Raw genomic sequence first — 23,619 nt, forward strand, 5'->3', positions numbered from 1 at the left:
TGTCTGTTTCATAATATTTGCTACAAGTTTTTCTAGTTTGTGTCATAGAATTTGCCATGGTTCTATTTTTGATATAACTCACATTTTTTTCTTTATTTCTCGTTCACACATCTAATTTATTTTATGATCTTATTCAAGTTTCCATATGTCTCCAAACCTTTAAATATCACCCATTTTGTAATTATAGCAATTGTGTTGGGACTTAGGAAATACTTCCTTTGCTCTGTTTTGTTTTTTCCATTCATTTTTTTCTCTTATCAAAATGTAAACTTGAAAGTATAGAGTCCAAATGTGGTTATGGTCATCATTGTGGTAACGAAATTATGATACAGTAACGGGAGTGATGCAATTATCAGAATGCCTAAATATCGGTCGAAATCATAAGACATCCCTTGATACCGCCTAAAACTCGATTTTTTTACCCCTGTAAAACACGGGAAATATCGATTCGTTGTTTTTAGAAATCTTTACTCGGCCGCATTGTGATGATATACTCGACCGTCAAATAACTTGAATGGTGGCATTACAATATATAATGAGACAAATCTATTAAGTTTCCATAGAAAATTATGATTTATATATAGATCGATGAGAATTCGTATTCAAGAATCCAGATTGCATTAGCAGCCCATATTGCATATCGACATTCCGATTGGATGCAATTCCGGTTATTACTCACTAATAAATGGTGCCTAATGCGGTAATGCATATATAATTAATCATCAATTCTAATTGAAGTTCTTCACTGTAATATAAAATATACACCTATGTAGCTTGACCTTTCAAACCAGTTTTACCAAATGAAGAAGTCCATCATGATCAGTTGATCACACACCATTGCATTAAAATGTCAATAATCAAATTAGTAAAGGAAAATTTTACGTGGTGATCCTGAGTTTTTGATTTTTTAACAAATGTATTTTAAAATTTATAAGGTGATCTTTAGCTTTCAACTTTTCAGTGTGATAGACAAAATGTTAAATTTTTTGTTAAATTAAGTTTTTATTTCAACTGAATTTCGAAATATGTGATCAATTAAGGTGATCATGATGTTTGTTTTTTGAAAAAAATATCATTACGTTGTGGAAAAATAACGTAAATTTTTTTTAAAAAAAACTTTCTTTTTGTCTACCGCGTGGAAAATTAAAAAGTCAAGATCACCATATGAATTAATAAAAAGGTTTGTCCATCATAAAAAATCAAAAATTCAAAGTTACTACAAAATTTTTCTAATAAAAATTTATTTAACCTATGCTGGATACATGTTATTATTATTATAACCTTATTTAATCAACTTTATTTGAGAAAGTTCTTTAAATATATACTTCCTCCGTTTTGATATTGTTACTACATTTGCATGGGCACGGGGATTAAGAAAAGTGATTGATCTACACTGTAGTTGATTGTTTACTTTATAGAGTATAGTATTTTATTATTGTTAATTGAAAAAGAAAAAAGGAAAAATAGGTTGTTAGGTTACTTTATAGAGTATAATATAGTATTTTATTATAAAGTATAGAGTATAGAGTAGAATAAAAATAGGGGTAGGTAGAACTTTAAATGATTGTTTTATTACTAAAAACGAAAATGTAGCAAGTAATATGAAATTGCCAAAAATAGAACATATAGGGGTATTACATATAGGGGTATTATGAAACGGAGGAAGTAATTCACATGCAATGACTCGCGTACAAGATGTTTGAAGAGCTATTTTTTCCTTGAAGACACACATTTATCTCCAATAATTAGGTTCAAGATATTATAGTTACACTACATACCCTATAAATACAATTGAGTTGTATAAATTACTTTAATCTTTAATCTCAAGTAAAATAATGTATAATGATTTTTTAATGTAATTATATTTTGTTTTTCAAACTAATCTTTGAAACATAAGGCTAACCAAAATCCATTTCTAAAAATAGTTTAGCTAAAAACAAAGTTATTTTCTAAAAGAATGATCAAACGTACTTTTAATATAATTTATTTATTTCTTTTGTAGATAACAAGAATTAAACTTTAATTATAAAAGTAAAACATAACAATCAACAAGTTGAACAATATCCAAAAGTAGAAGTGTGTTTAGATTAGTGGGAAAGTTGACCACGCGGACTGCCACAATAACGTATTGTCATTTTCCAAGTAATGAATAGTTGGTCAAATGTCAAATAGTCTAGAATATGTATATGAAGTAGTATATACTTCTTCTCGAAAGCTTCATATGAAATGCTGGGATCGAAATCACGAATTATTGTTTGTGGATGTGACAATTTATTTATTGTTAATCACTCCCTTAGTTTCATCGCAAATTCTTGTAGAAAACGGTCTCACTATGAGACGCGGCCCATACTTGGGATAAATAGACCCAATAATAAAAAACTTTAATAAAAAATTTTGTATCTAGTTTTACGGTGAGACGGTCTCATGCAAGAGGAGTTGTTGTTTTATAGGTATCATGTAATAAAGATGCAAGTGGACGTGACGGGACCAGCCATGATCTGTCCATGGCGCAACATGATTTGGGCCGTGTGGGTGTGGGTCAGGCCCAATACCTCACAACTGATGTAGATGTGGACTTCGTGCGGACACCGGGCAGTGGAGAACAAATTGTGATGTTGGACAGTAGGAGGATTCATGTCCTCCATCTTGCTGGGAAATGATACGAGAGAAATAATCTGAGAAAATAAAGTGTCATAATACAAATTGCTGTGAGATACGATTTTTTTCAAGAGACGCAGTAGATATATGGGTTAAAAAGTCTAATTAATAAAAATTAAAGAAAATAAGAATATGGGTTTTTTATTTTAAAATCATTTTGAAAGACGGTCTCTCACATTAGTAGCTGGTGTCATAATAAAAGTATTACACAATAACTCCTTGTTTTGCCACGTTAATTCCAAAATTTAATATGAAGATCAAATTTATTGTCAGCAGAAAGTTATAAACTTAATCTATTAGATTTATGCAATTGCAAGTGGCTTATTTTGCCATGTTAATTCAATTAACCTGCGACATAATGTCAGATTATAAGTGTTATATTGATGTTATATCGGATTAATTATGAGTCTGGTTGATGTCAATTCATTTTAATTATGGTCTTTATGTTGTTTTGAATCAGAATATATTAAATTAGTACCGTGCTAAAATCAGTTTAGACAGTGACAGATCTTAAGCAATTTTAATTGATTGGCTAACTTAATATTTAAATTAAATAGTCAAAAGATACAGGGAGCAAATAAGAATTTTCAATATAAATAAATATATTGATGGGGGCTAGCCCCGGGGGATTTAAAGGAAATATAGCATTGAGCTTAAAGGTCATTTTTAATAACCAACTTTTAAACCCAATATTTCAACACAAAACTTGTTATTAAAAAAAGGGAGCAAAATTATGTGGGGTTAGAAATTAATGAGAATTTTATCTTATCTTAATTTAGTTAGAGTAAGTATCAATCTCCTGAAAAGATGTTTTGAGTTTAATTTTCATATTACTCTCTCTATTCTATCTACCTCCCTTATAATAAAAAGAAATTTTATTGATAGAAAATAAAAAATTACAATAATGCTAGGTGGGGTTTTGATTCTGATTCTAGAGACACAAATGTCGTATTACTAACCGGATTTTTTCACCTTCAAAAAAACACCAAAAAAATTCTCATTCAAGTAAGCAAATGGAGTATAGGTTTTAAGGGAGCATGGACCATTTACTCGGATAATTTCCCCTTTGTTCATACATAACATAGTACATGCATTACCTTCTGAAACTATCTCTGCTCTCTTGCTCAATGCCGCTGACGTACAAAATGGTGAATACAAAGGGACTGGTGTTGGTTTTGAGCTACATCAATGGAACAAAATTCAAGGCTATGGAAATAAGAGTTAAGAACCAATGAATAAATGGAGGAAAGTATGCCAAAAGTCACTAATACAATCGACTGAAGAACTATCACTAAATGAATTTATATACAGTGATATGTCGCATAAAGTAATGTTTTCATAGGCTGGGCATGAGAAAAGAATTCATGGTTTTCTCAAGGCTGATGCAGCACCCATCACTACAGCCAACATAACCCCAAGACCAGCACCAAGAGACGCACCAATGGTTGCTGCGGAAATTGACTTATCCTGTGCATCTCCCTTTCCGGCAGTCCCTTTTGCGCCATCTTGTGAGAGTTCCATTAATAGTCTATCCTTCGAAAATTCCTTCAAGTGGCAAAGTAAAAATGTGAGGTTTTTAATCTCAGATATAAAAATAGAAACATGGAAAACGATTTCAACAGTTGGAAATAAACAAAATAAGTGGATTTTATAATGTTCATAATAAAATGATGTATGCTTAGACAGATGTTCTGGAGAAAAATTTCAGGCGCATTATGCAGACGTACCACAAAAAAAATGTGTGGATAGTTTTTTCCTATTCTTTTTGTTGTTTGTTCATCATCTTTGATTTTCACAGGAGTAACATATATAATTATACATCTAAAAGCTCCAATTTTAGTTCACTGATAGATGAGTTATAAACAGAGAAGTGTGACAGTGTGATTTGGTATACCTCAAAGGATGACTCCTCTTTGCTCCGAAGCTCTCGGTGAACAAGCTGACAAAAGGAATCCACACCCTCTACAGGAAGAATTGTAGCTTTCCTTTGAAATGGTCTCCGTACAAAGTTCAAGGGGCCAAGGACTATACCTTGAGGAATCATTCCTCTATTTGTGTCTTCTCGAGCCACGGCACTGGACAAAGAGGCATAAGAACTGCCTGCTGTGTGAATAACATAGGGACAAGAGTTCAAAATTTCAGTATTACTCGGAGATGCTTGATATGCCTTCAATGCAGCATCAATTGCTGCTTTCTGCTGGTGTGCGCTGACCGAAAATTTGTTAGTTACTGCAAGAACCCAAGGAATCCCAAGGGCTTTAGCCTCATCCAGTAACAAAGCGAGGGCAGGCCGTCGTTGCAACACATTTGGGTCATTGTATCTGGGTATTTGATGAGCGAGATTATGAACAAGGACAAGCAAATCTATCTTCTTGCTTAGATCTCGAATACCCATCCATAACTCATCTTTCAGGCGAGAAGCCTCCGCACTCAGCTCCTAAAATGAAAAATGAAACAAATTAGATCAAGTAACAAGGTCCCACTGCAACATCTAATGACAGAATAAAAGTAGAAATGAAGATCTGAAGCAGAATAGAACGTAGAAAAAGCATAGCTTCCATCTTGATATAAAATATACTCCCTCCATTCCTAAATGATGTTCCCATTTGACATTTTGGGCATTTTCATTAGTTGTTCCCACAAAAAATCTTTTGATTTTCATCCCATAGTTTTAGTCATATTTAACCCTTATTTTTACATATGTTGAACAAAATTGTCCTTACTTTTTTATAAAATATCAAAAGTCTATTCTTGTGGTCCCTACATCACATATTCCCCCTTACACTTAAAATCAATATTAAGTATTCAATCCACAAAAAATCATACTCATTTATCTTTGTCTGTTTTCATTTTTATTTTATTCATGTGATCCTACATGTTTCTTACTTACAATAAAGCCAATATATCATTACTTCAATCACAAAAATTTTGTCTTTCTTAATTCCCGTGAACATTCCTTGTGGGAACAACATTTAGAAACGGCTTTTATTATAAAAAAAAGATACATAAAACTAGAAAAGAAAGATGTATTTCTACATATTTGTAATCCGATAAAAGCCTAGAACTACGCATCGAAAAAAATTATCCACAAACACAAAAAACAAAAAGAAAACATAAAAAATATGACTGCAAGCAGAATATTTTTAAAACATAAATCTAAATTGTCTCAATCAAAGATAATTACCAAAACAGAGGAAGGCCTGAAACCTAGATGATAGAGCTAAAACAAATTTTATATAAAAAAAAGAAAAACAAATATGATCTCTCATGTTAATTTATTTTTGCTTCATGTAGCCGACATGATATGTTACGATTAAGGCTTAAGTATTGTTTGATGATTAGTAGATGAAACTCGCAAACTTGAGTACCTACCTGTAAATTTATTCCCGCTGAGTCGATGTAGCACAAACCACCAGCAATACCTTCTTGAATATCTGTTTCAGACTGTACATTCTCACTTTCAATGTGATTTTGTCTACCTTTATTCAAGATAGCCTTCAGAAGTGAAGTTTTACCAGCACCCTGATGTCATGTGACATGGTTCAAACAAGGGGAATAAAAGTAGTTTTAAAATACCAAAAAATCAATTTAGGGATGGCATCACAAGTACCTCAAGGCCAATAAATTGCACTCTACGAGTCCTAACATCAACCTCCTTGGAAACGGTGGTGAAGTCAGTGGTACAATATATGACAAGAGTGCTTAATCCTGGAGGGCGGAGACATTTACTTTTAGATAATGCTCCTAACATTTGTTGTGCCTTTAAATTGATTGATTCGGAATCAACGGAAGGAAATACTGTAAATGCATCTGGTACAATCTGATGCTTCGGAGGAGATTTTAATGGAGCTCCAATCAGCACCCTCATTTTGTGCAATTCAGGCTGTTCTGCGTCGGAGTAAATTGGCGCAGGAGGATGTATCTCAAATCTTGTAGAGCACCTATAAAATGGAATTTGAATAACAGAAAATCCTAGAAAATCAGTACAAACATAAATCATGACATATGCTGTGGTATTGTTTTAGAGGTCCCCCCTCCCTCTTTAAAAAAACGTGCATTGCATAATTCAACATGAAATTTCTCGTAAACACTCCATTTCACATATGAACCATTTGTTTTCTTGCAATCTGAATAGGTCTACGAGCACCTTTAGTGGTCATTCTGTTTTTGGTCTTCTATTCTAGGTTACATAAGTACATAACCCTTATTCGGCGCATTCTACACCAGTGGCCCACATGCTCCTAACAATTGTCAAATCCTCTCCAAATACAATTTGTAAATCATTTTTCTCTCTCTTGGGACCAAAGACAGGCCAGGATCATCTACTTTGATACCATAATTAAGTCATCATAGAGCCGCACATATGAGCATTTGGGGTAGGTTGTAAGAAATATTCTTGAATGATGAGGAAATAATCAATAATTATGCAATTTTCTCGTTAGATCTCAATCATGTATTTTGATGCTAAAGACAAAGGCTAACTGGCCAAGTCACCAATCTTCGAACATTTAACTTAGCTGAATTTGAAAACCATCATTATCCTGAATATTGAATAGACAACTAATTCTACGATGGATATGAAAGAATTTAATGAGGTAACAAAGTTTTAGAATAGAGCTATTGCAGAACTAGCATCTAATAGGTTCTATCTAATGACAATTACAGCTAACAGAGATAAAACATTTGTCAGAAGTCAGAAAAATGATACATGCAGTAAATTGCAGTTACATTTTTTTGGCAGACATACAAGGTTGTGAACCACAATACAGACACAAAAGAAAAAAGAACAAAGAGAACATACCATTTCCCATTCACTTGAGCCTGAACTCGATTACACATATGGAGCCCAGAACCTACTACGTCCACTTTTAAGAGGTCTGCAGATTTCTCACCGGGCGTTCCAACCCATCCAAGAGGTGTTATTGAAGTTGCTGCACGGATCAATGGAGATCCAACGATATGACCAAGCTCGACTGTTCCAGCAATTGATAGCCCAAGCCATTGGTGTAAATGAGGATACTGCTGAAGTTGCTCAATTCCCAAAAATGGTGCAGGACTATCACCCATGCACTTATCATAGATCCTGAAAGCGGAAAGTACAAAATATGAGAAACTAAATAGTACAGAAATCATATGTCATCAGAAAACTGGCTTTTACTCAAATCATGTTATACTATACAAAATAGTTGATAAGATAGAGAACATTAGGTAATTTTAGTCCATGACACATAATCCTGTCACAACCAGAGCTCAAGTCTTGATTACCACAAGAAAGAAGTGACAATGACAATTCCCCTTCAATAGAAAAGGCTTCATTGCAAATAAAGGTCATACAATAAAGAATATGGAAACAATTTTCCATCTTCACTTTTAGTTTTTGAAAGGAAAGTAACCAAGTCAGTGTAAGCTCCAGTAGTTACAAAAAAAAATACTTAAACAAAACAGAACTCTTTCTAATGAATATAGATTTCAATTAGCTCATTCATAGCATAACTTCTTTCCTCTTTTTCAAATCATTGATAACTTTTGAGTACCCATTAGAAGGATATTTTGTGAAAAACCACCGCTACCTTAAAGAATTATAATAAGCCTCATTAACAATACATTCGGTGGAAGGAAATGAAGGAAAGGGCTCAATAAGGGATTTGGAGAGATGAAATTTCCTTTTTTGAATACTAAATTTGGAGGGGGGAATTTAGAGGGATGACCTTTCCTTTTCTTGGGATATCAAATATGGAAGGGGCAGGAATTGGTATACAAAAAATAATTTCTCCAAATATGAAGAAACTTGGAAGAAAAATGGTGAAACAGTTGTTTCCACAACTATATTCCCCACCAAAGCATGTATGCCATTCTTTCTCCTCTGTAAAGGCCAACAGTAGTTCAAGAATCCTTGTCTTCATGATTGCTATTTTCTTTCTCCTACCAATGTTTCCTCCAACATTTTCTCTGCTCAATGCCTCAACCTCCTCTACACTCTGTTTTTCTCGTTCCTCTGTGTTTCCATCATTCGGTATTTGGAGCTCATCAAAACTTACAATTTAGTTTTTTTAAAAAAATGGGTCAGCAATGGGCAGTGACCATGGAGGTAGCAATGGTGATATTTATCAGGGCATGACTGAAAGAAGTTCTCACCTTTTTTTTCTTTACTCGTGAAAGATTGGTAAATATCACTCCCTCTCCCTTTCTTACTTTCTCTCCAATCTAAACAAGAGAATACTTACTCTTGCCTCTCCTTGCTCTCCTTCATCAAATCTTATACAAACACATTGTTAAGCTCTTGAATGCATATCAAAGCTGCCCTCCATTATTAACAAAAATTAGCCCTTAATCTAAACCAAATCCTCATAATAAACCTTATACCTCCAACAAACTCTGTAGTCTAATCCCACTCAACCCAAAATCTCTTTCCTTGCCCTATTTAAGAATCTCAATAAGAAAATAGAGATACTGTTCACCATCTTTCCATTAGACTAGAAAAAATAAATGGCTCTATAGAAATGTTAAAAGTCAGTATAATTTATTACAGAGTATGTTAATGCTAGCAAACTACCTGAGGTTTTCATTACTCTATACCTGATTGATCTTCCAATTTTCTGCCTAAGTACAATCCATATCAATTCCACTTAACTCCTAATTGTAACACAATTCCTCCTAAATGACCCACCTTTGTTCCGACCTCTCACTCTATATCTCGTTCCAAATTCACCACCACCATAGTCAATAGGTCACCATGCTACCATCATCACTACTAACACCAACAAACTGTCCACCCACCCTCAGTCCCTCACCATCAACGCTCACAACCTGTCTGCCAAATCTTACCATTAATACTGACAACCTGTCCACTGTCCACTGTCACTAAGAACACCAAATCTCATAACTCTCAGCTGATTTTGATACTGCCAGCCAAAACCAACCACTTACCACGATCTATCTGCCCCTCACTCCCACCAACTTAACAACCAAAACCCAATGCCAATCTCCAGCCTCACCTACCCAATTTTACCGAACAATCATTGTAGCCATGTTTCAGATCTAATCAGTGACACTTCAAAATTGACCAAGATTTGCTCCAAGTAAAGAAGCCAAACCCTTGCCGTGTCAAAGAAAAAATGCAAAGGTTGTATTAGATTGAGAAGACTAGAAAGCTCTTCTTGAACAGAGAGAAATTAAAAGGAGGTATTGGGTCTTCTTTTACCAGGAAAGTGAGAATTATATGTTGAATAAATAAATTATTGTAAACTAGTTTTTAAATCTCTTTCCTCTTGTTTCCACTCCTGTCCATAGTGTATGATCAAAGTTCAACAAACCCTCCATTTATATACTCACTCCCTATTTGTTCCTACTTCTCCAAATGAATATTACATTCGAGGATCAATAGGAAGTGGAGGGAGAAATCACAAGAACATCCCTAGCACCTGGAAACCTAGTCAAGCATCATGTAATCCAGTAAAAACCAAGTAAAATAATTCATTTGATGCATGAACATATGTAAAATTGATAGCGTAACAATTGATTTGTTTAATACTTAATATTAAAGTCCAAATCAGCTTATTTACTTCTGCTGGAAAAGTAACATTTGAAACAATGGAGATGCTGGCAATGGCAAATGGTTAGATGCAATACCAGGTGAAGACACACCCAAAAAATACCGGCTCAAGGATTCTACTATAAAGATGAAAAATATAAAATTTCTTGCAGGGCACTCTCGGTTTTTCAAACATAGAGAGCACCAATACAAAAAAAACGAGAGAAAAGATGCTCTCCTTCCACCCAACCACCCCACCAAAAAGATGAAGGAAATAGAATGCCAAAAGAGGGAAAATTTAACGCTCACTAATACAAAACAATTGACAAAAAAATAACAAAAAATAAAAATATAAAGCTATGAGTATGACCAAAACAAAAATTATGTGGTAAAAAAAGATAATCAACTACTATATGTCATACCTCTGAAATCTTGATCTGTAAGACCTCATGGAATGTGATTGGAAACGTTCCTTCAGTTCAGAAAACACAGATTTGACCTGAAAATGTCTTTGCCAGAAAAAAGCAAAGAAACTGAGAGGTTCTGAAATACAGCAGAAACTGCACTTTGAACGTTTTTGAGAGTAAAATGGACACTCAAAACTTATGAGTCTACAAAATTCTAAAAATCACAATGCTAAACCAAATTATTTGTCAAAATCTCAAAGGCGTAACAGAAATATGTTTATACTTCCGTACACTATATGATAACCTTGTTTTCCACTGAAAGGGACATTACATGGAAGATGGTTATTTCTGAGAAACCACAGTAGCAATCCCATAAAACACAAGACATCATCAAACAGCAATTATAGCATATGGATTTCTTTATGTCAAAAAAAATAAAGCACATGGCATTAGGAGTGGTGGTGTAGAAGACCATTTTAACAAATACGCACTTACTCAGATACTCGGAGTCTCATATCTAACACAAAACTATCATCATTTATCACAGACTAAATAAGTCCATTACTCCATTCTAGATGGAAAAAAAGAAATTATAGTTCTTTGGTTTTGATAATGGACTATACTAAAATAGTTCAGTAAACCATGTACACTTCTTATTCACGTGAAATTGCAATTGCCAAGGGTCAATCGGAGATAACCTCTTCGTTATCACAAACAAGAGTAAGATTAGCTCCAAACCCCGCCTAAGCGGGAGCCACTTAGAATTGAGGTAAAGAAATGATGGAATGATACTGATCACGGACTAAATAATCAAGGGCCAATTATTAGCTGAGGCCCATTATCAAGATTATATAACTTCATTAGTCATACGATAAAAATTATAGCGTCAACATTTTAAACCAAATGGCGCTAGCACAAAACGGAAACTTGTTTCAAACAAAGCATAAATCTTTCAAGACTTCCAAAGTTCAAACAAAGGAAGAAAAATCCTATTATTATCTTCATGAATAAAAGAAAACTCATACCGATGTCAACTTCGAGTACTCCGCATCTGATAGAGTATCCACTGATGATGGCCCCAGCAAGTAGAGCTGCTTTAATAAAAGAAAAGTTAAATATTTACCATCTTATAATCTTATTAAAATGATCAACAACCTAGATACAGTTAAGCAGTTACCTCCCCAAATGGCACGTAAGAAGGTAAAGTAGGCATTCTGCCCCAGGCTCGGCCATTCCTTTCATTGCTGCCATTTTTCTCAGGTATCTTTCTCGCAGAATCTGAAGGCGACTCCTTAACATCAGATTCAGATATTAGCTTAAGAGAAACACCGTCAGAACCCTCTTCAATCTCTAAGGATTGTGGTGTAGTTGGATTATCAGTTGATGAAGATGTTGCTGAATCAGACCCAGTTACAGCCGGTCCTGTAACAGAAGCTTCTGTTCCTTCTTGCCCTGTTAAACGGTTTCTAATACCCTCTATAGGGACAAGGCGGGATAATCTCCAAAATGGGCTCTGGATAGGGCCAACACCAAGAACTAATTGCTCTCCTCCATTCCCTTTCAGTTTCTGTCCATGGCTCTCACTTTGATCCCCACAATCTACTTTCATCCCGACATCCCTTTGATTACCAATTGACGATGAGGCAGCACCACTATCAACAGACGGAGTTTGTGTATTATTATAATGATCAAAATAAGCTGGGGAAAGAAATCGAGGTATAAGATCTTCTGGAATACAATAAGTCTTAAAGTATTGGTGCCAGCCTTTACGATCAACATAACTGGAAGTTTGAACCAAAAAACATAACTTTAACATATCAGCAAGTGAGCGCATATTAAAAAAAAAAAAAAAAAAAAAAAAAAAAAAAAAAAAGCATTTATCTTCTGTAGTAAAGACAGTAAGTGTCTGGCTTATATAAGCAACATACTCTCTAAGAGCTGCATTCCCAACAGGGGGTTGAGAGAAAGTAATACATTTGACTTGAAATTTTTCGTTGTCTTTAGGCGGAGAAGAAACCGCAATGACCCTTAAAATGGCTAGTGTAGCCAATGCTGCCACCTATAATGAACACAGCCAATAAGATTCATAATTTTACATGGCAGTTATACTTAAAAACACAAGAATACTCACAGCTCCACCAAGTGAATGCCCACAGAGGACAAGTTTGCGATTCTTTTTCTGCGCAAGCCTGTACAGCTCTACGGCTGGTATCCCTTTTGCACGAGCCATGAACCCCTGAAATCAAATTAATCGTATAAAGTTAAGAAGGGAAGGAGAAAATCCAATAAACAGGAGCTAGCGTAGGAAAGAATTATGAAATCTAATCAGCGATAATCATAATCACAAATTATGAACATACTCTATGAGCAGCAGGCCTCCGCTTGTGTATCCACTGTTTAGATTTTGTTTCGAGGATCTTTGCATGAGATTCTAGTTCACCCTTTTGACCATTACTCATATCCAATTCAGCAATCTCTCTATCTTCCATGACCTCCATGTCATCCTCATTAAATAAAGCTCCTTGAAATATATTAGCATCGGCCACCACATCCCTTATTATCAAGAACAAAATGTGCTTTTAACTTTTTGGAAGAGATAGCAAAACAGATACAAGGGATAGAGTCTACATGACATACGTGTACTGCTTTGTGCCAACGAAAGAAGCAAACAAGGTGTCACCTGCTTCTGCCAAAAGATATCTGCAATGGAAAGTAAAAAACCATGAAATAAGATAGTACTTTTTGTCCTCTATTTCCTCTTTATCACTAAAAACCAAAGGCCTGCAACATACATGGCGTTTGTAATACTACTTTTACTCACTTAGCATGCCCCACCCACCTAATCTCTCTCTCTTAAAAGAAATTACACACACAATACTTTATCTTCTACCTTTCTCTTCCCACAGTACCTCAATCCAAGTTATAGCATCTAGGGCCTAGGCAAACAACTTCCAAGACAACCAAAAAAATCACCACAACACCTAACCAAATGCCCCCATCTTCAAACCAACACCTTAACATACATCACCACTACTAACCAGTAACCACCCAACTTCCATCCTTCAAGCAATCCTCACAGCCACCTAGCGCAACACATAGTGCAAATATCTCTTGTATTACCATGTCGCGATTGTATTATCATAGACTTTTGAGCTTATTACGAAAAAAATAAATATAGTTTGACACAACCAAAAAAACATACACTTGACTGCAAAAGTCGTTTTCGCAAGATTTTGTAATAGGTTAATCTCCTGCAACCCAACACAAACACTATCCAACACATCTCCCACTACTCACACGACCGTCCACCCAGGTTCTCAACTTCAAAGAGAATTGAGACTAATATGCGCCTCCCCGCCCCTACCAGTCAAATCTTAGCCACCTTACCCGCTCGATTCAAGTCCATAAGCTAATTATCTTACCTGAAACACCTTTTAGTCAAAAAAGATGAATTTGACATCTAATGCTCTAGGTCTAAAAGGGCTAAGGGTCAAAATTAACCATTTTGGGTTAGACTCATTGCTGGAATCTAGAGCAATAGAGTGTTTGTAGCAATTGTTTAAGTTGATTTGGGATATACAAAGATTGAGTCCAGTGATTGACAGTGAAACGTTTAATGGTGACAGCCATTGAGTCGTGGAGGTGCAATGGTGACTCATGGTAGTGATAGATGGTGGCGAGAGGTGGTGCTAAGTTCTCATTCAAAAAATTAACCTTAATCACTATCTTAGAACCTCTAACAATACTAACATTACAGATCTACTAGGACAAATGAACTCCTCCTTGGTATGTGTGGAAATTAAGTGTGACAAACAAACAGGGGGGAGTACAATGATTTAGAACTCCTATATCCAACACTCAAAGAAAAAGAAATTCAAATCATAAGCATAACAAGAATGATCACTCCTTAACCCAACCTGATAAGATCAATTTGATCATTTTAATGGCTCTTTTAACATAACCTTATTATTTAATCCCATTGAATAAAGCTACATCATAAACATATGGTGTTGGTTTAAAATACCCCTAACTGAATGTAAATAGCAAAACTAATAACAAGAAACGATTTCAAATGTCTATAACCAAGGTGAGATGGAAATAATTGACCAACTGCAAGGTGAGAATACTCAACAGGTAACTTCTCAAATCTCAGCATGAGCTTGAGATATATAGTAGTTAGTAAACGCCACCTAGTCTGAACTCAAAAGTAGATCTCATGCAAGGATATTAATCATGGAAGCAATACTGAAATACTGATTCAAAGATTAGTGATGCATTGTCAAGGGATTTATAGTATGGCAAGCCAAGTAGCCAACTATGTTATTCTAGATGTAAAGTCTATTTATTTATAGAGATAACTTTTGTGGCTATGCGGTCCTTAAATTCTTAATAATAACTTTATTGTAGATGTGAAGTCTAATAGAAGTAATAGGAATTCAACAACCCCAAGGAAACTAAGTACTACACCAACAAGGAAAAATCAAGGCCTCCTATGATGACTAATTGCTACTTGCCAATGACCACTAAAAGCTATAGAAATCATAAAGCTTAAAATTAGGGCCAATCAAGCAAGATAGAAGTACTTCAATTCAAATAGCAAACACCATGAAAGCGACGAAATGTGTGTATCTCCCAAATGACCGTGCTACAATCAAAAGTAGCACAAGCATGTAAGATTGTGTTATCATGCAATAAGAACTGCACTGTATTGTCTATGCACATCAAACACTGCAGACAAAAGTGGATTAACAAGGTCTACAACTCAAGTTATCATCCTTTACAACAGCGCATTACTGAACACCATAAACATTTCAGGCAATTAGGAAAAAGAATAACTAGATAAAACAAACAAGTCGTTGCAAATTTTTATTTTTATTTTTATTTTGATAAGGTAAAGTTTATTTGTTAAATAAAGAATAAGATACATAATTGGGGATATGGCATCAGTACAGTCCTTGCAATTGTTTACACACTCATATATGAGAAAAACAATAATGTAGCTAAATGCATCACATTCGCAACAAAAAGAATGTTACTAATAGATGGAGCAAGATGACAAAAAAAGTGTCGTACATGAAACTACATTAAACTGTCAATGCTTAGCCAATCCTAGACATCCATAAACATTTGTAAAAATTTCACAAACCAAATAAGCAACACCATCAAAAAAAGTGATTCAGGATACCTGTGAGGAACATGATCCAGCGAGGGCTGAACACGCTCCAAGGAAACAACCTCGCCTCCAAAGTCAGCTTTGTACTTGTTGACCGCACGGATTAGCTCAGTTGCAGGTTTCTGGAATTTAAGATAGCAAAAGGCAACAAATTTATGAACCGCAAAAATTAAAAAGAAAGAAAACACAAAAGGCACGCCTTGGAACTAAACTGCTTAAATCAATTCTTACTTTAAACCTGCTACTAAAAACCTTGAGTTATCCTATTTCTTCAGACAGATACATGAATAATTAAATAACATTAGGCAAATCACAGTAAATAGAACCACACAAAATTCAATGATGAGAATATTAAAATTCGAGGATTACCAAATTTATCCATACATATTAGCCTAAAGACATCCATAGCTTAATCCCAGTAATATCCAGAATCATATCAATAAAACAACTGCTTGATTGAATTGATTAATTAATTGAATTAAAAAAACATCTGCTTGATGGTTGAACATCTATCAAATATACCAAGTGTTACGAAAATGTGCAGGTAATATAATTCGCTCAATGAACACAAAAACAAGCTAATTTACACTATCTTTTATAGTTTTCGGAAAATTGATTCGCAAGTAACACAATCTATGAGACAATAAAAAATAAGTGCACAAAATTATGACAACCTTGTAGACGCACTCAGAAAGAACCATGCAACAAAGAATATCCTGCAAATCAGAAACAGACTCAGCCTTTATAGCGAGACAAAGATCATTAAGTTGCTTCCGTCTTCTCTCAAACTCTTCTTGAAGCTTTCTCTGGTGTTCTCGATCAGTCGACCATGGGGGCCACTTTACTCTCACCCAACGAAGCTGCGGTAACTGCGGAATTTGAAGCTTCGGAAACTTGGATGTTTGATCTTTGATCCAATGCTCAAATTTCCGTTGCAATCCCTCCATTATTATTATTATCAATCATTGACAATCATTAACCCTAATTTTAGTGATCTAAAATTAAATTGGGGAAGTTATGATATCAAAATCGGTAACGGGTTGTTCGGGAGTGTTGAATTTTAGGGTAATTGTGCTGTAGAGTGTGAGAAATGAAATGAAAAAAATACAATTGAAAAAAGGTTTATGAAGAAGGGGAAATCTGCGGAAACTGATGGCTGAAAAGTATATCCTGAAGAATCGAACTCCTGCGACTGAGGAGGAAAATGGATGTGGAGGGGCTTGATCGCTGCAATATAGTTGTAACTTGCGTAGTTGTTAAAACACCCACTTTAAAATACTAACTTTATCAGTTTAACATATCAACTTCAACATATTAAAACATCAACTTTAATTTTAACCAAATAAAATATTAATTTTAATAGGTTAAAATATCAATTTTAATAGGTTGAAATACTAACTTTAATATATTAACAACTTAACAAGTTAAAACAGCACTCCAAATAGGTTTAAAATACCAATTTTAATGGGTTAAACCACCAAATAGGTTATAATACCAGCTTCAATAGGTTAAAATACCAACTTTAATATGCTAAAACACCAACTTAAATAAGTTAAAATATCAGCTTAAATAGCATAAAATACCAACTTAAACAAGTTAAAATATTAACTTCAACAAGATAAAATACCAATTTCAATATGTTAAAAATACGAACTATAATAGATTAATAACTTAACAAGTGAAAACACGAACTCTAAAAAGATTAACATACTAATTTTAATAGATTAAAACACCAACTAGTATGGTTAAAATACCAACTTCAATAGGTTAAAACATCAATTTCAAATAGGTTAACACAGGTTATAAAGTGCCACAAATTCTTGTGAGAGACCATCTCTAAATCTCTAATTGGCCAGCCCATTATATATTTTTTAAAATATCATAAGTATGTATTATGAATGATGTAAGTAGACATATAAGATATTGAAAGTAGGCATTAAAGATACGGTAAGTAAGAATTAAAGATAATATAAGTAGACATTGAGAATACGATAATTAGACATTAATCTGTAATGGATTAGACTTGAAATACGTCTCTCAAAGTGATAGTCTCTCAAGAGACTAACTGATAAAGTGCATATATTAGACCGACCCAAAATGCATATATTAGGCCGCCCCAAATAGACATATCTCTTGCAACAATTTGCAAATAATTTTTATCAAGTATCTCAATAACAAGTGACTCATCAACCAATTGATGTCCCAACTCAAATGTTGGTAATTGTTATTTGTTTCTTTAATGTAAGGTTTCTTTGATTTTCCATTGTAAATTTTGTTTTAAAATTGTATGTATTTTCGCATCCTAGAGTGTCGAAATAAAATTGCATGCATTTTCGCATTCTAGAGCGCCAAAATAAATATCAGTACAATAGTAAATATAATCTCAAAAACAATACAACTGTAAATATAAGTAATTATTTTGTTTTATCAATTACCTTATAATTGATAATACCATAATAGTGTTATAAGTATTGCTCGACAAGCAAATAATCCTTATGTTAAGAGTCCGATCCTCTTTCATAGCATTGATTTCATGAATGTTATAATATTTTAATATGACAGATTTGTAATAATGAACAGATTGTATGATTAAACACACGACATTTCAATTGAATATGTGTAATTATTACATGATTATGATTCACTTCCTTAATTAACACACATAACATTTCAATCGAATATGTATTACCATTATATCCTTAATTTATAGACGGGATAACTTTTATTGTAAGTCGACATGTAGCAAATCATATTTTTTTGGGCGTTTTGACGTTTACTTTTATCATATTGACAACTACAATCCAAAATTAGCAATTTACTTTCAGACTATTGCCACTAAGCACTTCAAATATAATTGACAATATATCAAATCGGTTGAGCTAATTAATAACCTCATTCAAAGAATCTCACATGGTTCAAATCCAAAGCCAACCATCCTTGAATTTAACAAACTTGTTTCACACAAAAAACTTCACCTTCCCTTCCATTCTTCCTTCCCCTCCTAACCCTCAAACTCCTTAATAAAGCATATACTTCCTTAAATAACACTCTTCCACGATTTCATATTTAGCTTATCTTATATGAAATCATTTCATATAATTAATCTATTCCTTTAAATAATCACTTTTACACAATATATATGCACTCCAATAAAAATTAAATGATCTTATTTACAAATTTGTGTTCCACATTATAGCAAGAACGAGAGTAAACCTTAATCATCTTCCAACATCCCAACAATATAAAAAGCACTCAATAACAGTATTCACTCTCACTCATTACATTAACATGAGCATGGCAAATCCCATAACTCTTTTTTTCACAACTTTTATGTGGCAATTCCTAATTGGCTATCTCATCCTATCCCTTAATTCTCTCCCTCCTATTTAACTCCATCCTTCACCCTCCCAACTTTCCCAAATTCCTCTCAAATTAAAAGGCCATTACTTTACTCTTCTTTTCTTCATTTCATCAATGGCTTCCTTGATTCTCTCTTTATTCATCATTTTAAATTCAATTTCTCTTTCTTTTTCCTCAACATGCACATCCCCAAAACTCACTTCTTCTTTTACATCATGCAATGAACTCCCATCTCTTGGTTCTTCCCTTCATTATTCATATAACCCAACAAATAAATCACTTTCCGTTGCTTTTACTGCAACCCCTTCTTCTCCTAATGGTTGGGTTGCTTGGGGAATTAACCCCACTTCAACTGGTATGGGTGGTACTCAAGCAATTCTTGCTTTTAGAAATTCTGATGGTTCAATGTCTGTTAAAACTTTCGATATTTCATCTTATTCCTCAATTGTTCCTGGGAAATTGTCATATCAAGTGTATGACAAAAAAGCAGTCTTTAATTCTGCAGATGGGTCTATAACCATTTTTGCAACAATTGAAAATCATGGTGGGAAAAATAACCATGTTTGGCAAGTGGGTCCCTCAGTTACTAAAGATTTTCCTGATAAACATGACTTTAAGCCTGCAAATCTCAATGCAAAAGGTGTTCTGGATTTGTCTGTTTCTGGTGGTGATAGTGGCAGTAGTACAGCTTCACCAAGTTCAAGTGATCCAATCACTAAGAAGAAAAATGTGGGTTTTTTGTTTCTTCTCTTGGGTTTAGTTTTTGGTTTGTTTTCTGTTCTGGGTTGTTCTTAGATTCTGAAAATTTTGTTTCTTTAGGGGTAAATTTTGATACTTTTGATTCCTCAATTTAGTACTACATGTAGTTCTTGTTTACTATAGTTTTATTATGTAGCGTTCTACTCAAAAAGGAGAAAAATTTAGATAAAGAAAATAAGTTTTATGGTATTTAGTGGAATATTCAGTTATGGTTAGATGATTGAATTACAGCTAACTGATTATGGGAAATATTTTTTTCTGCATATATTATGTTAGTGACTTTGTGTTGCTTTTGTATAAATATTTGTTCTCCAGAAAAGTCCTTCAATTTGTGTATAAATTCATATTGCTAACTAGTAGTGTGCATATTGAAAAGTAGGTTTCATTAATTCGCCCAAATTGCTTGTTTGAGATTAATTTGCTAACTGTTTTTGTTGTTTCTTTGAAGCAAACTGTTTTAATTAACATCCAGAAATTGACATTTGAATTTCTGGTTATAAATAGAAAGTCCTCAAATACTGTTCAAGTTTCATGCTTGTAATATTTCTCTCCAATTGCATGCTAGAATAATGACTACCAACTACTCTTTTGAATTTGTGTTCAGATCTTCATGTGTATGTGCTGTTTTCAAGTGTGATGCATTGAGAATGACTTAGTGGTTAAAGGCTTTCCCTTTTACCTTGGTGACAAGGGTGTGTTTCAACCATCAGTTTAAGCTTTTGGTTGAGTTGGTTCCTTAATATGGTATCAAAAGCCAATATGACAAGAGGTTACAGGTTTGAACCTCAAGTATCTCACATTGAATATTTAGTGTTACATATGAGAAGAGTCTCTGTGGCATCCACACTTCTAGCCCAAAGGCTATCATGTGAGGGGAGTGTTAGAGTATATAATATAACATATCCTGAGGCCTCAACCATCAGCTTAAACTTTTGGTTGAGTTGGTTCCTTGACTCTCGCAACTCTAGGAAGGATTAATTTCCCTTTGCGCTTGCATGTAGGGGATTCTCTAAGCTCTAACCCTACCCCATAAAGAAAGTGTGATGCTTCAATGCAAATTTCTGCTGCATTTAGAATTCAGAAAATGACATTTTGAGGTGATGGTGGTTTGTTTGTTTGTTTGTTGCTGTTTCAGACTCATGGAATATTGAATGCTATTAGTTGGGGACTATTGTTTCCAGTTGGAGCTATTATAGCAAGATATGTGAGAACATTTGAGTCTGCAGATCCTGCTTGGTTTTATGTTCATGTTACTTGCCAAATATCTGGATATGCTATTGGTGTTGCTGGCTGGGCCACCGGTCTTCAACTCGGGAGTAAGTCAGTAGAGATTGTTAATAAGAGCCATCGCTACATTGGGATCGCCCTCTTTGCCCTTGCTACTCTACAGGTCGTTCCTTGCTCCACATATTTGCATTCATTTCAGCATACATGTACTTGGTTTGATGCATCTTAAACTACTAAAATCTGAAGATCTATATTAGTTTTATGATAGAGAGAAGCTAAAATGTTGTAGTACTCCTATTAAGGTGTTCACTATTTAGATAGTTTGCTCACATAGTTCTATTCCGTTCCATTACCTCAATACCTAAACTGGCCTCCACCTATTGGGGTGGTTGAGTGGGTGTTTCTGGGGGGGGGGGGGAGGAGGTAGTGGGGTCGGATTTACGCAAGGTTACCCTTGTTTTAGACAACAACGAGGTTGATCCTGATTGACCCTTGGTAGCAAACGTCATCTCCAACTTCACAAATAATAGTGCTCCAACTTCACAAATAATAGTGCACAAGATAGCCAAATTAATATATTCCCTTATAATCCAAACCCCTCTTGAAAATGATGTGTTTGATCTTGAAATAACTAAACTGAATCATCATTATGATCCCTCCTAGAATGGAACATTGTATGATGCTTCAACATAAAACAATGGCTAGCACTAAATATCCATTTTCATTTTGTACCGTTCTGTTATGGCAGATATTCGCACTGTTTCTAAGACCCAAGAAAGAGCATAAGTTGAGATTTTACTGGAACATCTATCACCACAGTATTGGATACGCCATTATCATCCTCGGAATCATCAATGTATTCAAAGGCCTAACAATACTCGACCCTGCAAAGAAATGGAAATCCACATATGTTAGCATTCTTATCGTGTTAGGAGGCATTACTGTGTTGCTCGAAGTCTTTACTTGGGTCGTGGTTTTACTTAGGAGATCTAGTCGATCCACCAAGCCATACGCTTAATGAATTACTCGACTTGTTGGATCATCGGTGGCGTCTCCCTCCACACAATAGTAAGAAGTGCGAGAGGCTTCTACTGTTAATTTGTACCAGAGGCTATTTTTATTTGTGCTTCTTGCTTGTGTTTGTGTATATTGGCTTTGAAATAGTACGCTGTATCTGTATATGCACTCTAATTGAGTGGAATTATTTGTATTTTTGTTAGTTGGATTTAGGCTAAATTCAGAAAGATGCAGTCTTTGCTCCATCTGTGTGTGTAAATGAGTATGCCAAATTCTATCTTTTATGAAATTGTTGGATTCCAGTTTTCTGATAGTGCTGGTTTCTTTTCTGATTTGTACTGCTGAATTCTGCCTTATCTTGAAGGGAAAGTTGCTGACCGGCAGCGATACAAACAATGTCAAAGTTTTAATCTGAATAATACGTATATAAACTTGTAGTATAGTATTAGGATTTCTGTGGAAGAAGTATATATAAAGTTTTAATCTGAGGAATACGTATATAAATTTGTAGTGTATCTGGATTTCTGTGGAGGAAGTATACATTTTTCGTGGAGAAATCAATACCCTAATTTCAATATACTCCATACTCTTGTATTGCATCATGTGTGTTTATATAGATTAATATGGTGTTTAAACTTGGTTGTATTCTAAATTAAATCGAGTAAATATGCTTCAAGTCGAGCTTTATATTTGATGACTAATATTTTCTTTGTTTTTCTTTATATATATATATATATATATATATATATATATATATATATATATATATATATATATATATATATAAACCTACTATTTATTTTAGATGCTAGTATGTAGTCCCTAGCTATAAATTTGCCAACATTGTAATTAAATGTGCCTTTATTGATATATAATTTATTTTAGGTATGATTTTTATCATTTTCTTTACTTATCATCTATATATCTTCTCTCATCTTCGATCCCCTAAACACAATCTATCCCCTAAACACAATCTAAGCGTCTTGTTGCCTTAATAAACCAATACTATAAAGACGATTAACAAGATAATAATGATCATGATGAATGATGATGATTATACGAAAAATGTAATGATCACTTGTGTTTAGACTATGTTCGGCATTTAAAAGCACATTTATACAATTAGAAATAGTATTACTAACATTGAAATACTGAACATCAATTATTTAGTTGAAAAATGGGTGAAGAGAGAATCGTAAACCGAAAGCAAAATGAAATATACAAAGTGGAATGAAAATGTCTTTTTTATTGGTTTCAGAGACAATGTAATCGTGGGCCATCATCCCTTCTTCATCAATCCTACACCAATATCCCTTTTCTTTTGGGATATGGCAGGTTTCCTCCAATACAAATTGAGCCCTACCCTCTACCATCAGCTTAAAGGTTTCTGATGTAAGCCCAGTGGTCATTAATCTAGTCATTGTATCAAAAGAACCCTCCAAGTCAAAGGGTGTAAAGTGGATACCTTCAAGACCCTCCAAAGATGG

The 23,619-nt window shown here is 34.2% G+C and overlaps 2 protein-coding genes across 3 annotated transcripts; one reads left to right on the forward strand and one right to left on the reverse strand.

The window, feature by feature from the left end:
- Positions 1-3,873: 3,873 nt before the first annotated feature.
- On the reverse strand, positions 3,874-17,007 carry LOC130813013 (uncharacterized). Of its 2 annotated transcripts, none has more exons than XM_057678691.1 (14): positions 16,444-17,007; positions 15,782-15,891; positions 13,234-13,296; positions 12,957-13,149; positions 12,728-12,832; positions 12,525-12,655; positions 11,774-12,248; positions 11,622-11,687; positions 10,612-10,688; positions 7,460-7,741; positions 6,269-6,599; positions 6,031-6,180; positions 4,553-5,095; positions 3,874-4,203 (listed from the first exon to the last, which is right to left on the reverse strand). In XM_057678691.1, the coding sequence occupies exons 1-14, from the start codon at positions 16,714-16,716 to the stop codon at positions 4,021-4,023; spliced, it is 2,982 nt and encodes a 993-aa protein (XP_057534674.1). In that variant the 5' UTR covers positions 16,717-17,007; the 3' UTR covers positions 3,874-4,020. The 2 variants fall into 2 exon arrangements, with proteins under 2 accessions (XP_057534674.1, XP_057534673.1); XM_057678690.1 differs by having other exon boundaries at positions 11,774-12,377.
- A 1,989-nt stretch (positions 17,008-18,996) lies between these two features.
- Positions 18,997-22,464, forward strand: LOC130813014 (cytochrome b561 and DOMON domain-containing protein At4g12980-like). The gene is made up of 3 exons (XM_057678692.1): positions 18,997-19,858; positions 21,024-21,278; positions 21,864-22,464. Exons 1-3 carry the CDS (start codon positions 19,244-19,246, stop codon positions 22,131-22,133), a joined length of 1,140 nt encoding a protein of 379 aa, XP_057534675.1. The 5' UTR covers positions 18,997-19,243; the 3' UTR covers positions 22,134-22,464.
- Positions 22,465-23,619: the final 1,155 nt, after the last annotated feature.

Source organism: Amaranthus tricolor, chromosome 5 (genome assembly GCF_026212465.1).
Source record: "Amaranthus tricolor cultivar Red isolate AtriRed21 chromosome 5, ASM2621246v1, whole genome shotgun sequence".
NCBI lineage: Eukaryota > Viridiplantae > Streptophyta > Magnoliopsida > Caryophyllales > Amaranthaceae > Amaranthus > Amaranthus tricolor.